The sequence below is a fragment of the Leopardus geoffroyi genome, chromosome C2, assembly GCF_018350155.1.
Source record: "Leopardus geoffroyi isolate Oge1 chromosome C2, O.geoffroyi_Oge1_pat1.0, whole genome shotgun sequence".
NCBI lineage: Eukaryota > Metazoa > Chordata > Mammalia > Carnivora > Felidae > Leopardus > Leopardus geoffroyi.
Window position 1 is genome coordinate 13,102,875 of NC_059333.1, and position 13,840 is coordinate 13,116,714.

The 13,840-nt window shown below is 51.3% G+C and overlaps 1 protein-coding gene across 2 annotated transcripts in view; it reads right to left on the reverse strand.

The window, feature by feature from the left end:
- Positions 1-8,106: 8,106 nt before the first annotated feature.
- The window catches only part of HUNK (hormonally up-regulated Neu-associated kinase), a 109,912-nt gene continuing 104,178 nt past the window's right edge, over positions 8,107-13,840 (reverse strand). For both annotated transcript variants that reach the window (XM_045436874.1, XM_045436873.1), the window contains one exon: positions 8,107-11,350. In XM_045436874.1, coding sequence (XP_045292830.1) covers positions 10,692-11,350 — 659 coding nt within the window. In that variant the 3' untranslated portion in view covers positions 8,107-10,691. The remainder of the gene's footprint in view (positions 11,351-13,840) is intronic.

Below are 13,840 nucleotides of genomic sequence, written 5' to 3' on the forward strand. Positions count from 1 at the left end.
GGTTCAGCAATGGAGCACAAAGGAATGGCCTTGTCACTCACAAGAGCGATGGAAATACTGAAAGGTCAGCACGGGGGACAATGAATCGTGCGCATGCTGGCTGACGCGTATGTTCACATGGAAGAGAACTTGACCACCGGGGGAATTTCTGTGAAAACTTGCCAAGGATTCTGAATGATGAACTTAAAAGCAAAAAGCCTTGGCATTTGCTCTGATTGTTCGGGGGGGGGGGGGGGGGGGGGTTGAAACAATGAAAAAAAATAAAATAAAAAAAGCACACATTTTTGAGTGTTCTTTTTCGATCACCGAACGTGGTGTTTCTATTATGATCCAGAAGCAAAGCATCAAGGTTAGTGGGAGAAAGCTTCCACATCCCTAAGACTGTGAAGAAATACCCATTTCAAGAGCGAAAGTGAAGACGGTGCTCATTTGTTTCTTTAACGTCCGTGACATTGTTCACGCTCACAAAACAGAGTGGACCAGATTTTTTTTTTTTATGCATAAACCACAGGCAATAGTTAATAGTTACACACTTTGCACCAGAATGTACTGGGTGTCTTGTATATATTAATGAAAGAATCTCATTTACCCTATTACCTCAAATTCTTATTTTGCAGATGGTTCTGGGTTTGATGAGGCGTCCACTGATGCATCATGCTAAACGGCAAGAGTGAAAAAAAGAGTGGGTTTCATGCCTCTCATGTGGAGTTTGTACCGATGGCCCTTGCTAGCCCCTCATCTTTGGAGGATGGAACTGACAGGCTTTGTGAATGGGCCACATGTGGGAGGTGAGGGGAGAGTGTGGTCCAGGATGATGCCCAGGTTGGGGCATCAAGGTAGAGTCTGGGATGCCCTTTACCACGGGAGGGAGCACAGGAGAAGCTGGTGTGGGACATGAGATCATTTAGTTTGAATATACTGGGTTAATGTGAACCTTCTCTGGAGCTTGACAAACATGCCTGAAGCTCCAGAGAATATTCTGTTCCAAAGATAGGGTTGATGAGTTGATAGATTTTGTGGGGAATCACAGGTCACGTCAAGATTCCATAAACCCCTGGGTACAGCATTCCCAAATTCAGCACCCCACCCCCTAGTTGTCCCTCTCTCGGGTTCCTTTGCGAAAGTCTGTGTCAGGAGGGGACCAGAACGTCGACCTGCTTCAATGTCTGCCTTCCTTGGGATGGGCACGCCAGTCACTTCAGGTGGTCAGATATGGATTCCTCTCTTCTCCACCTCTAAGCATCCCCAAGTTTCCCCCTAAAATGTCACTTGCTGACATACCCTATTCTGGACATCTCAAGACTTTGCAGAGTTGGCTTCCCTTGTTGTGCCCAAGGGCCCATGTCAAGTGCAGATCTGCCAGGCTTCCGGCCCTGGTGACAGCAGAATAGGACCCTTAACCGGTAGAGTGTGTCGTAGAGTGTCTCCTCCAAAATTCATGACCACCTGGCACCCCAGAATGTGATCTGATTTGCACATGTGATTAATGAAGATGAGGTCATTTAAGATGGCTCTAAATTCAGAGGCCGGTATCTTTCGAAGTCAGGCGAAGACACACATTCTACATTCATGTGGAATGCCACGTAAAGATGGAACAAACATTGAAAAATTAGACCCTGGAGTCAAAGAACACCAAGGTTTGCCTAGAACCACCAGAAGCTGGAAGAGGCAACGAAGGATCCTCCCTCAGAACCTTCAGAGAGAGACTCTGGCCCTGCTCCACCTCGATTCCAAACTTCCCTTCTCCAGAACCGTGAGAGAATTAATTTCTGCTGTTTGAAGGCACCAAGTTTGTGATCTCTTACAGCAGTCCCAAGAAACTAACGCAGCCCGATAAATGGGATGAGAAGACATCCTACCACCCTGTGACATACAGAATGCACAGATGGACGATGGCCAGATCAAATACGACAGAACCCTGACCCGCGACCACCGCAGTAACCAGCCTATGAAGCCCAACCCCTCCACAGCAATCAGCCCAATTAGGCCTTGGTCAGTGACTGCCCCTGCTTCCACCTCAGAGCCAACCAGAAAAAGCCAGATGTCCTCCCCTAACCAATCACAAGGGACGCCCCCCTTGTAGTTGGCCTGCTTCCGGCTTCCCCATGACAACCAATCAGGGCACGCCTGAAACCTTCCCTGTATCCCACTGTGAAGCTTTCCCACTCCCCTGCCTGCCGCGGAGTCTCTGTCGGACACAAGTGACGGCTCTGTCCCCTTCGCTACAGCAAAGCTCTGATAAATAGCCTCTGTTTGTTCTCGTTGGACGGTCTCCCTTATTTCCACACCTGCGATTTGTGGGTGTGTTGGTTTGCTATGGCTACCATAACAAAATACCGCAGACTTGAAAGCATACACAACAGCAATTTATTTTCTCACGGCTCTGGAGGCTGGGCGTCCACAATCAAAGTGCCGGCAGATCGGAGGACTCTCTCTTGGGCTTGCAGGTGGCAGCCTTCTCGCTGTCCTCACACAGTCTTTCCTCTGTGTTCTCGCACCCCCGGTGTCCGTGTAATCAAATCTCCCCTTCTTAGAAGGATACCGTCCAACTGGATTCGGGCCCACCCTAACAGCTGCTCGTTTTTAACTTAATCACCTTTTCAAAGACCCCGTCTCCAAACACACTCGTATCCTGCCATACTGGGGGCTAGGCTTCAACAGATGAACTTTGGGAGAACACAACGCGGCCCACGTGGGTGGAAGAAGGTCAGCTGGAGTGAGACAGAGAATGCCGTCTCCATCAGCCACACGCCAGCCTCGTGAAAGCGCATTATCTGTTTGCAGTTTTGAGATGCTTTGTGCGCAACAGAGCCGGAAACTTGGGGTGACGAGATGGGAGAATGAGGTTATCAGTATTTCAGGGTCAGCATTAGGAAGAGTCTGGGCCTCAGTGCACTGGCCAGTAAACACTGTGTGAGTGGAGGAGGGAGGCCAGGGAGCTGTCCCAGCCTCTCTTATAGTTTCCTCATCTTCTTGCCAAATCTCTATAAGGTCACCAAAGTTAAACTGTCAAGTGAACGTACGGGCATTTGGCAGATGAGGACAAAGGCTTTGCCACACAGCCAAGGTCTAGGATTACTTGTTTCCAGGTGGCAAATGGACTTACAGTAGGAGGGGGCATTTCTCTGGCTGCCCTCTGTGAAGGACATTGGTACTCAAAGTTAGTGCCCTCTTTATTTTCTGGGCCCATCATTTCTATGTTTATTAAGTATTTTGAGGGCTAGTACCCTGAATTAGGGGAGTATTTCCCTCTCCCTTAAGTGCCCTTCAACCATTCACTAACCTAAATCATTTACATCCTCTCAACATTTATTTTCAATCGTATTCATTCCTCATTCCATCCACCCACCCACCCATCCATCCATCCAACCACCCACCTGTCCACCAGCTCTCCATCTACCATCCAGTCTATCTGTTCACCACCCACCCATCCATCCACTATCTATCACTCACCCACCCGTCTATTTACTATCCATCCATCCATCCATCCATCCACCACCCGTTCATCCATCCACTAGAGGCCAATGAGGGTTGGAGTCACAAGACTCACACTGACTTTGCATCTGAATACATGACACATTAGTCCTAAGTAAGAAAAAAAATTAGCAGGAAGTTATAAAAACTCTGCTCCAAGGAATTGCTCTGTGCTTATTCTAACAACCCACATTTCCTGGTGCCTTTAGAGGACTGCCCCAAATCCCAGAGGACTGAGCCGAGGGCTGGGTGACCCCCAAAGTCCCTGCGATTCTGCGGCTTGGGCCTGAATGTTCCGAAAGTGGGAATGGCTCATGTAATCGAAGCGGTCGTAAGTGGGAAGGACTCTGAATGGGCTCTTTGGCGCTGATTCAGATGACACGATCCGTCTTTTAGTACAGGGGACACTTGTCCAACCTGTGGTGACACCGCATCATTCAGGTGTGAGTAATGGTGATGATTCCCCTATGAGGCATCATTCAGCTTCATGTCTCTTCTAGATTTAGACTTGTTCCCTATGACTTTCGGGAAGCTCTTTCTTTATAAGCAATAAGAACCCATTTTCGAGAGGCCATTCACAAAGAGAAAAGGAACACAGCTTGAATGGAAAATGATTTGTGTACCAGAGCGATGCTCTGTTCTGCGCAGATGAAGGCAGGGCTGACTCTGAGGGTGAGAACTAAGTGGCAGGGGCAGATTCCTGACCAGGACAGCTCTCCTGAAGCATCGCCACGTCTGTGGATGGCAACCAGCCTTGGAAATCCACTGAAAGCAATACAGGAAGGGGCAGCAAAGAGGAAGGCCAGGTTCTCGCCTCACCTCCCAATCCCCTTAGGTCCAGCCCCTTCCCGACACCCTTCTCCGGTTCATTACTATGAATGACACCTCCTTCCAAGCACCTACTGGCCCAGATACCACAAAAAAAGCTCTTCTCTTTCTTGCGGGTGGTGAGTTCCTAAAACGAACACCTGTAGCAAACGACTCCTGTCCTGGTTGTGCGGACCAGGCAAACTACCTAAACTTACGGGCAAGAGATAACACGACCACGTTCCCGGGTTCTGGAGAAGGGGACAGCAGGAAGCTGAAGGGTCAAGGTCTGCTGTGGCCTGTTTTTATGTGCCCACCAGGTAAGAATTATTTTCACATTGTTTAAAGAGTTATAAAAACAAACACAAACTGAAAACAAGAAGAAGAATACACAACAGGCTGCATGATCGTCCACTAAATACAAAATATATTTACTACCTGGCCCTTTACAGAAAAAGTCTGTGGATCTCTGGGTTAAAGGAAGAAATATGCTTGAAAATAAATGGCACCAGGGCCTAGAGCACCGGGGACATTTGGGAAGGTGGAATTTCACTGCAAAAAAAGAAAAGGACCTCCTGAGAGTAGTTTAGTTGTCAGAAAATGGTCAGTGGGATGGAGCATGTGATTTGTGGCCTAATAAGGGTTTCTAAGTGGCTTCCCTGCCACATTAGTCTTCTACGGCTGCCGTGACAAAGTGCCACAGCCTCAACAACAGAAAGAACTTGGTTTCTCTTTAGTGCTAGAGGCTGGATGCCCAGGATGAAGGTGTTGGGAGGTTTGGTTTGTCCCGAGGCCTCTCTCCTTAGCTTGCAGACGGCTGCCTTCTCTTTGTGTCTCACATGGTCTTTCCTCTGTCTGGTGTCCCTCTCTGTGTCCACATTTCTCCTTCTCCTTCGTTCTCCTTCGTTCTCCTCCTCCTCCTCCTCCTCCTTCTTCGTTTTGTTAGTGTTTATTTATTTTTGAAAGAGAGAGTGTGTGTGAGCCAGGGAGGGGCAGAGAGAGAGGGAGACACAGAATCCGAAGCAGGCTCCAGGCTCTGAGCTGTCAGCACAGAGCCCGACGCGGGGCTCGAACTCGCGGGCTGTGAGATCATGACCTGAGCCGAAGTCGGACGCTTAACTGACTGAGCCACCCAGGCGCCCCCTAATTATAAGAACACCAGTCAGATTGGATGAGGTCTTACCCTAACGGTGGCCTTATTTGAACTTATCTCCTTAAAGGCCCGTCTCCAAAGACAACCACATACTGAGGTACTTGGGAGTTAAGGCTTTAATATATGAATCTGGGGGAGATACAACTCAGCCCATAACACCCCCTCCCTTAAATTAAATGAAACGTTAATAATTAACAAGGCTTATCCCTTTAATTAAAACAAATAATCCATACAACACAAAGAAGCGTTATACGCGTAACAATGGGAAAGACCAGTCCAGTCTTAGAGGGCCTTTAAGTGGTACGCATCTTTACCTTCCCCGTGGCAGAAACAGTAGCTGTACCCCAAATGTCCACATGCGCCCCCACGTTTCTCAGCCTCTGGCTCCTAGGAAGGCCATAGGACTAGTTTCAGCCCTCACAGCACACTCGAGGGCAGCGGAGAACCCTCTAGCTCGCAGCCAGAGAATCATGGTGAGTGGATGGACCCATGGGTAGGAAGCAGCCTGGACCCCCGAGTCACCACATGGAGACGGCTGCTGTGGACTCAGCCAAATGGCATCAAAGAGTGTGTGGGAAATAACCCTTCATTGGGCAAGTCACAGACATTGGGGGTTTACGGCGTTATCACAGCAAAGCCTCACCTATCCCACAGGCTGGGTTGCCAGAGAAGACGTGAACGTGGGTGAAGGGGCCACGGAAGGCATTCTCCTCTCAGACCTGCCACAAGTTCACCGCCTAGCTTTGGACGAGAAGCCTCGTTCCTGTCACAGGCTCGCACCCTTTTCAGCTGGCTCTCGTCACGAGGCCTGAACAGATAGATTTGTGTTATTCCCAAGGGTTTATAATGCCGGCCAAGGACTTCCCTTGCAAAATAGCTAATGGGTCGTCTGAGCAGGGCGTATGTTGTGTAAACAGCTCAGACCTATCTTTTTCGTCCACCTGTGAATAACGCAGCCTCCTGACGCCGTCCTCTCTGCCCCGTGCCATGGTTCGGTTTCATGTCACTAAGCTTCAGCTGACCCCTGGGTTTGCTCCACATCAAGCTACTCTACACTGACAGAGCTGGTTCCCCAAAAAGCCTTCTTATCCACACGTCAGCTCCGACGTAGATCTACCCGTGGAAGGGGATTGCCAAGGCTGAAACGCTCCCCACGCTTCCCCCACCCCAGTCCCTTGGTGCCACAAACATCAGATCTCGGAGATAACCGTGTGTCGCGAAAACAGGCCCACAGAAAAGAAGTTCAAATATGTATCCCATTTGTCTTTGGAACCAGATGTCTGAAAAGCTCCCTCGACGAAAAAGCTGCCACAAATAATACACTCATTTACTACTCAGGAAATACGCTCCTTTCATTGAAAAGTGATGACATTACATTGAACCAGTTCCCAGTACTGCTCTGAATTATTCGTACTGTGCCTGTATCACATAGAGGGTCCTACAAAGAAAACAAATACAATAACTAAGAGGCTTCCGGACCCCCCTTAAAAATATCAGTCTTGTACTCTTTCTGAATTTGTTTCATTTCATGACATGGCTATTTAAAAAATGTTTTGTTGATTGAATCTAGTAAAACCCAACAGCCTTTTAACAGCAAAGCAGATAACAAAGTACCCAGGGGTTGCTGCTTACTTGGAAGATCTGCTGAGAAAGAAAAAGTCTTTCTCTGTCGAGAGTCGGTGGTGGATGGTGGAAAAGAGATACACAGAATCGGGATACACAGAATCTTAAGGAGCTGTACAATTCTGATAATGACTTAAAAATGCCTAGACCTGGGGGGGGGCGCGCCTGGGTGGCTCAATCAGTTAAGCGTCTGAATTCAGCTCAGGTCATGATCTCGTGGTTCGTGGGTTCGAGCCTCATGTTGGGCTCTGTGCTGATAGCTCAGAGCCTGGAGCCTGCTTTGGATTCTGTGTCTCCCTCTCTCTCGGCCTCTCCCCTGCTCTCGCGCTCTCTCTCTCTCTCTCTCAAAAACAAATAGACATTTAAAAAAATTTTTTTTAATTAAAAAAAAAAAGTTGGGGTTGAAGCACCTGATCTCAGGTCTCTTTCTGTTCTAAAATGTTCTGCCCCCTAAAAGAAAATAGCATCACCACAACTAGATACTCATTGTTGCTTCCCAACCCCATCAAACTTCAGAGAAACTCCCCTTCCTCCATGCCAGCCTCTAAGCCACACCGCCCAGGGGGACCCCAGGGTTTCAGCAAGGTGGTTATGTATGAAAACCTTTTGCGAACGGTAATGAATAAAGTCAGAGCTAGGACAATCCAACCCTCCTACTCTACCTCATCACCCTTCTTTCCCGTCCCTCACCAATCCCTAAGGCAAGGACAAAAGCTAGAGATAATGCTCACAGATGTCACTTTTCATGTGCCATTTTCAGAATCTCCAAGAGAGACCCTGAACCTGCTAAAAAAGAAAAGAAACATGCCGATTTCTCTTGCACCGCCATTGGCTGTGTGTCGGTCGAAGGAGACTTCTTAGATCACATGTGCTGCAGCTGAAACGAAGCAGTGATGTGGGGGCAGAAGATGCCCTCAGACACCCCACAGCGCGATTCCCACCGTATCCTGTCAGTTGCAAGGCCAAGGACTTTACGTAGAAGACAGCTCAGCGATTGCAACATACTCAGTGTTTGGAGATGTGTCAAATGCAAGTGAATGAAGCAGTCATGGTGAGGGAACAGTGTATTTCACAGTCATTATAAAAGTACATATACTTAATGGTGACATAAATACAGTCCTTACTTACGACCAAATCATACAATTAAAGTGGACTTTTCCTCCTGGACTTCACACGGTGACAGTTCAGTCATTTCCGTCAGTGACTACAGGCTGACTGAGGTCATGGGCACACACTAATGAGAGACAGTCATGGGTCAAACAGACAACATACTTTGTACTTACCAAAGGGATAGTCCAGTTTCCCATATAAATATAATAAAATAATAAAGAATTTAACATTTCCTCTTTCATTCGGTTTCATAGATTTGTCAGGTGCTCACATACAAAAAAATAGTTGACCCCTCCCCCCTTCCTCACTCTCACCTCTCACTGGGTCTGGAATAAACCTGAGTTCACAGTTCAAGCTACCAATGGTGACACGGTCCGTGAGTCGTACGACGGTCTGCGGCTGTTCCTGACTCGAGGAACAGAAAGCATGTCCCAATGAGCTTATTTGACAGCGATACGGAAAAAACACTCATGTTCTCAAGGAAAGTACAATACAAGGAAGAGACGTAAGGGGAGAGAAGTTCACAAGGCACAGGGACACAGCCCGCGAGTCGGCAGAGCACGACACTTGAAGCCAGCAACCATGTTCGAAAAGGGTTCCTTCGCTGGTCAGAAACCAGACACGCTTCATGTCAAGTGGAGAGAGGCCGCTTTCAGATGCTTTTCTTCTCTCTGCTTAACAAGCGCCACTTTCAATGGAAAGTTCTGGAACCCGGTCTGGAGCCACACAGAAGAACGACACCACAGCCAGGAGCCTGGCTCCCTCCTAGCAAGCCCCAGGGCCGGGATGATCCCATCGAGGTGGGACACGGCAGCTCTAGGTCTTGCGAAGTCAGCCGAGCCCGGGCATCTCAGTGGCTTCTAGGGTCAGCCAAATATCCACGCTTTTCCTTGCTCAGCCAGAAACGTGTGGGGCAGGAGGAGGTCACCGCTGCTAAAGGAGAAAAGCTGAGGAAGCACCCCAGGGCTCTCTGGCACGGGCTGGTTGCCAGGGGAAACAAAGGCAGGCGTTGTTGTTGTTCTCAAGGGCTGCGGCCTGTTTCCGAACCAGCGGGCAAGCCCCGGGGTGACCACAGCTGTGGGTCTGCTCACGCCTGCGCCAGTCAACAGCTGAAGACCCCAAGCCACTGTGTCACCTGTTTCCCGAGCTAACCGCTATCCGGCCTGTGTCAATTCCTCCTTTCTCCAATTTTGCTCATGACCGGGTGGTCGCCACCAAGCGCCAGGGCCCGGGGCCCTGGGAGGAGACGGACCCCAGCAAGCTCCTGCTAGACACGGTCAGACAACACTGAGGTCCACAAAAGGCGCACACGGGGACGGCGTGGACACAGAACCGGAGACGCATCTTTGGTTCGATCCTTGACGAAAGGCGTGCAAACAGCGCGGACTCTAAGCGTGTTTGAGGAATGCTGCTTTCCTCCGAGAGGATACGGTGCTGAGTTTTTGAACACGATCCCCGCCAGGCAAGCCCTCTCACAGCTCACAGCAAATGAACTCAGCTCTAAGCCACCCTTGTTATCTTGGCAGCTTGAAAGCCGCACTGCACAGAGGTAACGGTGCCTTTCAAACGCATCCAAATTCAACCTCAACCTTTTCTCTTCCTAAATAACCAGCTGTGGCCATGTCCTATGCCTTCCAGAAGGATCAGGTCATGTTGACACAACGGGAGGGACACGGGGCCAGCTGCGATGAAGCCCTCCTGCAGGCCACGGGAGGCCACCGGCCACTGAAAACATCACGTGGGAGAGCTTTCGTGTCCTCCACGCTTATCCTTGTGCGAAAACGTGAATTTGGTAGAATCGCTTCTCATGGTCTCTCCAGCCGGGTTGTTTTTTTAATTATGTTACTTCAAATTGACATCACATAAAGAAACACCATCTTGGGAAAAGATCATTGAACCATTAGCAAGGTCAACCAAAAAAGATGGCAAAGGTGTGTCCCTTTGGCCCCTTCCTTTTACCAGGGTCCCCACCATTTGGATCGGTCTTTGCCCGGATGCCCCCTTCCACTCAGAGGGGGTGGTGCTGCTTCCTGTCTTCCTCAGGCAGCGGGCTCACCAGCGACCACGGTCTGCGAGAGGAAGGGGAGCGGTGGCCTGGACGAGCCACTCTGCGATGCTGCCTTCAGTCCCCGGGTGACTGGCTGACTGCTGAGAAGATCACAAAGTGAGGAAAGATCTCAAAACAGTCTGTGATCCGAGAGCCCAGCGGCCGGTGTGGGGTTTTCACCCAGCAGCCCAGCAGTGGGAGGTGGGCAGAAGGAGGACACAACTGGTTGAAACCGCACCTGTAACCACCCCTCCTCGTAAATCGCAGCGACTCCAGGGTCCCTACGCGAGCCTGGGGAGTGCAGGCTTTGGGTCTGTGGGTTTTAGCCGTTCACAGTGGGGACATTCCGTGGCAGGGGGCGATGAGACCCCGAAGGGGCTCCCATGAGGCCTTTCAATCTTCACACCCTGACAGATGTGAGGAGCTCTGTTCCACCGCTGTCCTTAGAAACACCCAGAATCCCACCACTGGCCCGGGTTAGCACTGGCCTTTGACCCCATCAGGCATGTCGAAGGAGAGGCTCACGGGGGCCATGGGCTGCAGGGGGGGCATGCTGGCCTCCAGGGGCCGGTCTGCGGGGGTCTGCAGGCTCTGCTGTCGCTTCCTCAACATCTGTCCGATGCCCATCATGGGGAACCTGCCGCGGCTCTTTACGCAATTCGGGCTCCCCAGCGGCTGCGTGGCGCCGTTACTGGGAGCCGGAGGTGGGGAGCACACGCCCTCCTCCTTCGGGGGGCTGCTCTTCTCTTCGTGAGCAAAGGAGACCAGAGTGGGATGCAAAGGAGTCTGCAGAGGGGACAGGCTTCCGGGCAGCAGGGCCGGGGAGAGCGTCCGCTCACTGGGATTCCCGCGGGCCAAGCCCCCAGGTGAGCTTAGAATCCGATAGTGATGAGATGGGGACAGTGGTTCAGAGTGGTCCTCGCGGTCCACGGACTCGAAGGAGCGCACCATATCCAGCACCGGGGGGTCTTCCTTGGGGGGCATGCCAGGGCCCCCAGGGCCCTGCGGCGGGGGCTCCGGTCTCTTGACGATCCTGGGGGTCCTGGGGGGTGGGACGGGGATGAACTCCATGGAAGAAGAAGTCACACAATTGGAGTCTGAGGTCTTGCGGAAGATATTGCGGCGGCCGAAGGAATCTGCACGCGAGAAAGCAGAGGAGACCATGAGGACGGCGGTGAGGAGGGCCCTCTCCTGCCTGCCGGGGCCTCCTGCTTCACCGAGACAGACCGTTCCTGGGGAGGCCAGAAGGAAGCAAGAAGCAAAGGGCCCCCCACGTCCAGCGCTCCCCACAGGGGACCAGCTGCTCTTTCTAGAATGGAGGGGACAGAAGGCCCGGAGACAGGAGGCCTCCCGAGTTCTGACGTGCCCACGGCACCACCTTAACATCCGCCCTCCTCCTGGCTGCCTAACATGCGGGACCCTGCCAACGAGTCTTTGAATCAAAAAGGTACCCGACTCAGAAGAACGCCACCAAACTGCTAGGAGCACACCCAGCCCAGGACCTGTGAACTTGGTCCTCAGATAGCCAACACTGGAAGGAGGGTTTCCCTCCTGCTTCCTTTTTTTTTTTTTTTTTTTTTTAAATTGTGGTAAAAAAAAAAAAAAATACATAACATAAATTTCTCATCTTAACCATTTTTAAGTGGATGGTTCAGTAGTGTTAAGCACGTTCACACTGTCGTGAAACAAAACTCTTCGTGTTGGGAATCTAAAAACTCCGTACCCACTTGGCAGTAACACCCATTCCCAGCCCCTGGCAACCTCCATTGGACTTTCTGTCGATGCATCTGACGTCGCTGGGTGCTCCATATAAGCAGAGTCTACGGCATCTGTCCTCTGTGACTGGCTCGTGCCCCTCAGCTGAATGTCCTCCTGGCTCATCTGTATGTACCGAGTGTCCGAATCGACTTCCTTTATAAGGTTCCCTCCTGACTCCTGATCTTACCGGGGCCTCATCCGGTTCTGAAGGGGTGAAACAGTCCTCATCTATATCTTGAGGGCAATGAGCCAATCCCCCTGGCTTCCATCTCAAATTGGCACAGACCGGAATCCAGGGTTGCGGACTGTGCCAGAAAAGAGAGGGGAAACCCCACAGATCTGAAGCTGAGGGAAGGAGAGCCAAGTTCCTGCAGAACGAGCTCTTAGCTTGGCTTTTCTACCATCGAGTGTTCTAGGCCCCCGTCGAGGCTCAGCTACAGGAAGCAGAGTGATTCAGGAGCAGCCGAGGGCGTAGGGCATCCTCGTGGCCTCGTATAAATAAATACACAGATCCCAAAATAAATTGCCTCCTCAGGCCACCACAGGTGCCTAAGGGTCACCAGCAGAGAGAAGCAAAATTTCATCGGCGGCTGACGGCGAATGAATCCCGTGTGCCAGCCGGGCACCGCAGCATCTCGTCCCCTCCCCTTCCTGCGATGGCCGTGTCCTCCAAATTTGTGGCCCAGGGTCCCCCTCTGCCCAGTCCTGCGTCCTTCCCTTCTCCGGGTGATGTAGATCCTGAGAGGAAGCCTCCCACATTCGCCCTGCTAATCTCCATCTAGAGTCAGCCCCCCAGGGCCCTGGCCGGCACACTCCATCACCCTGGGCAGGAAGGACCTGGTCACCAGCCCCACCCTGTGAGCGCACCGGCCGGCTCCTCGCCTTCCATCCCTATCAGGACGCAGGGGCCTGCACCAGTCAGGAGAGAAAGCTCTAGAGCCAGGCGGCCGGGCTGGAAATCTGGACTCTGCCACTTACGAGCTCTCTGACTTCGGCCAGTTGTCTCTGCCTATTTCCTCTGCTTTAGTAACGGAGGTGAGAATAACCTCACTGGGGTGAGCTGAGAGCTTGACACAGTGCTTGCCCCATGGCGAGAGCTTGGTCTTAGCAATGACATAGGGCGTCCACGCTTCTAAGCTAACATGCTCTCAGAAGGAAAAACTCGAAGAAACAAATGACACTTGGCCCAGGAAACTGCCAGGAATGGAATCCAGCTCTGGGGTGGCAAAGTTATCCAACGCATCAGCACTGACGTAGACTTTGTTGGGGACATCCATGGGATGTCTCCGTCAAGGGCCTGGATTTGCTGCTGGTTACAAAGCCAGAAAGGAGAATCACTCAGGAGGGACAAGCAGAGTCATCCTGTAAGACCCCCTGCCTTTCTGAAACCTCAGGAAGGAAACGGAATCAAATGGAATTTTCCTCTCTGGCTGAGAACCAGGTCTCTCTTAGGGTAACACCTCTAGTGCTCAGTGCTGTTGGAACCTCCCCAACACTTTCCTGCTTCCCCCACGTCCTTCCCACATCCCTCAGTGCTGTCCCGGAGGAGGGAGCCTCGCATTTATCAGTTACCTGATGTTCCACACTCTGAAAGAGGCGGACAAACCAACCTATGTATCTCATTTAATCCACCCAGTAGCTCCAACGGGTGGGCTTCCTTTTGCCAGTAAGGGAACCAATTTTGGTCCTCTAAGGGTAAGGAGCTTAACCCACAATAAGCCACAGAGCTGGCTCTGAGCACCCCCAGCCCCACCCCAGAGCCCAGACTCCATCAACCATGCCTCAGTGTCTCTAGGTGTTTGCTATTCTGGGCGGGCTCTCGCCACACCATGCCACCAATCCCCAATTTCTGTCCCTGCAACAATGAA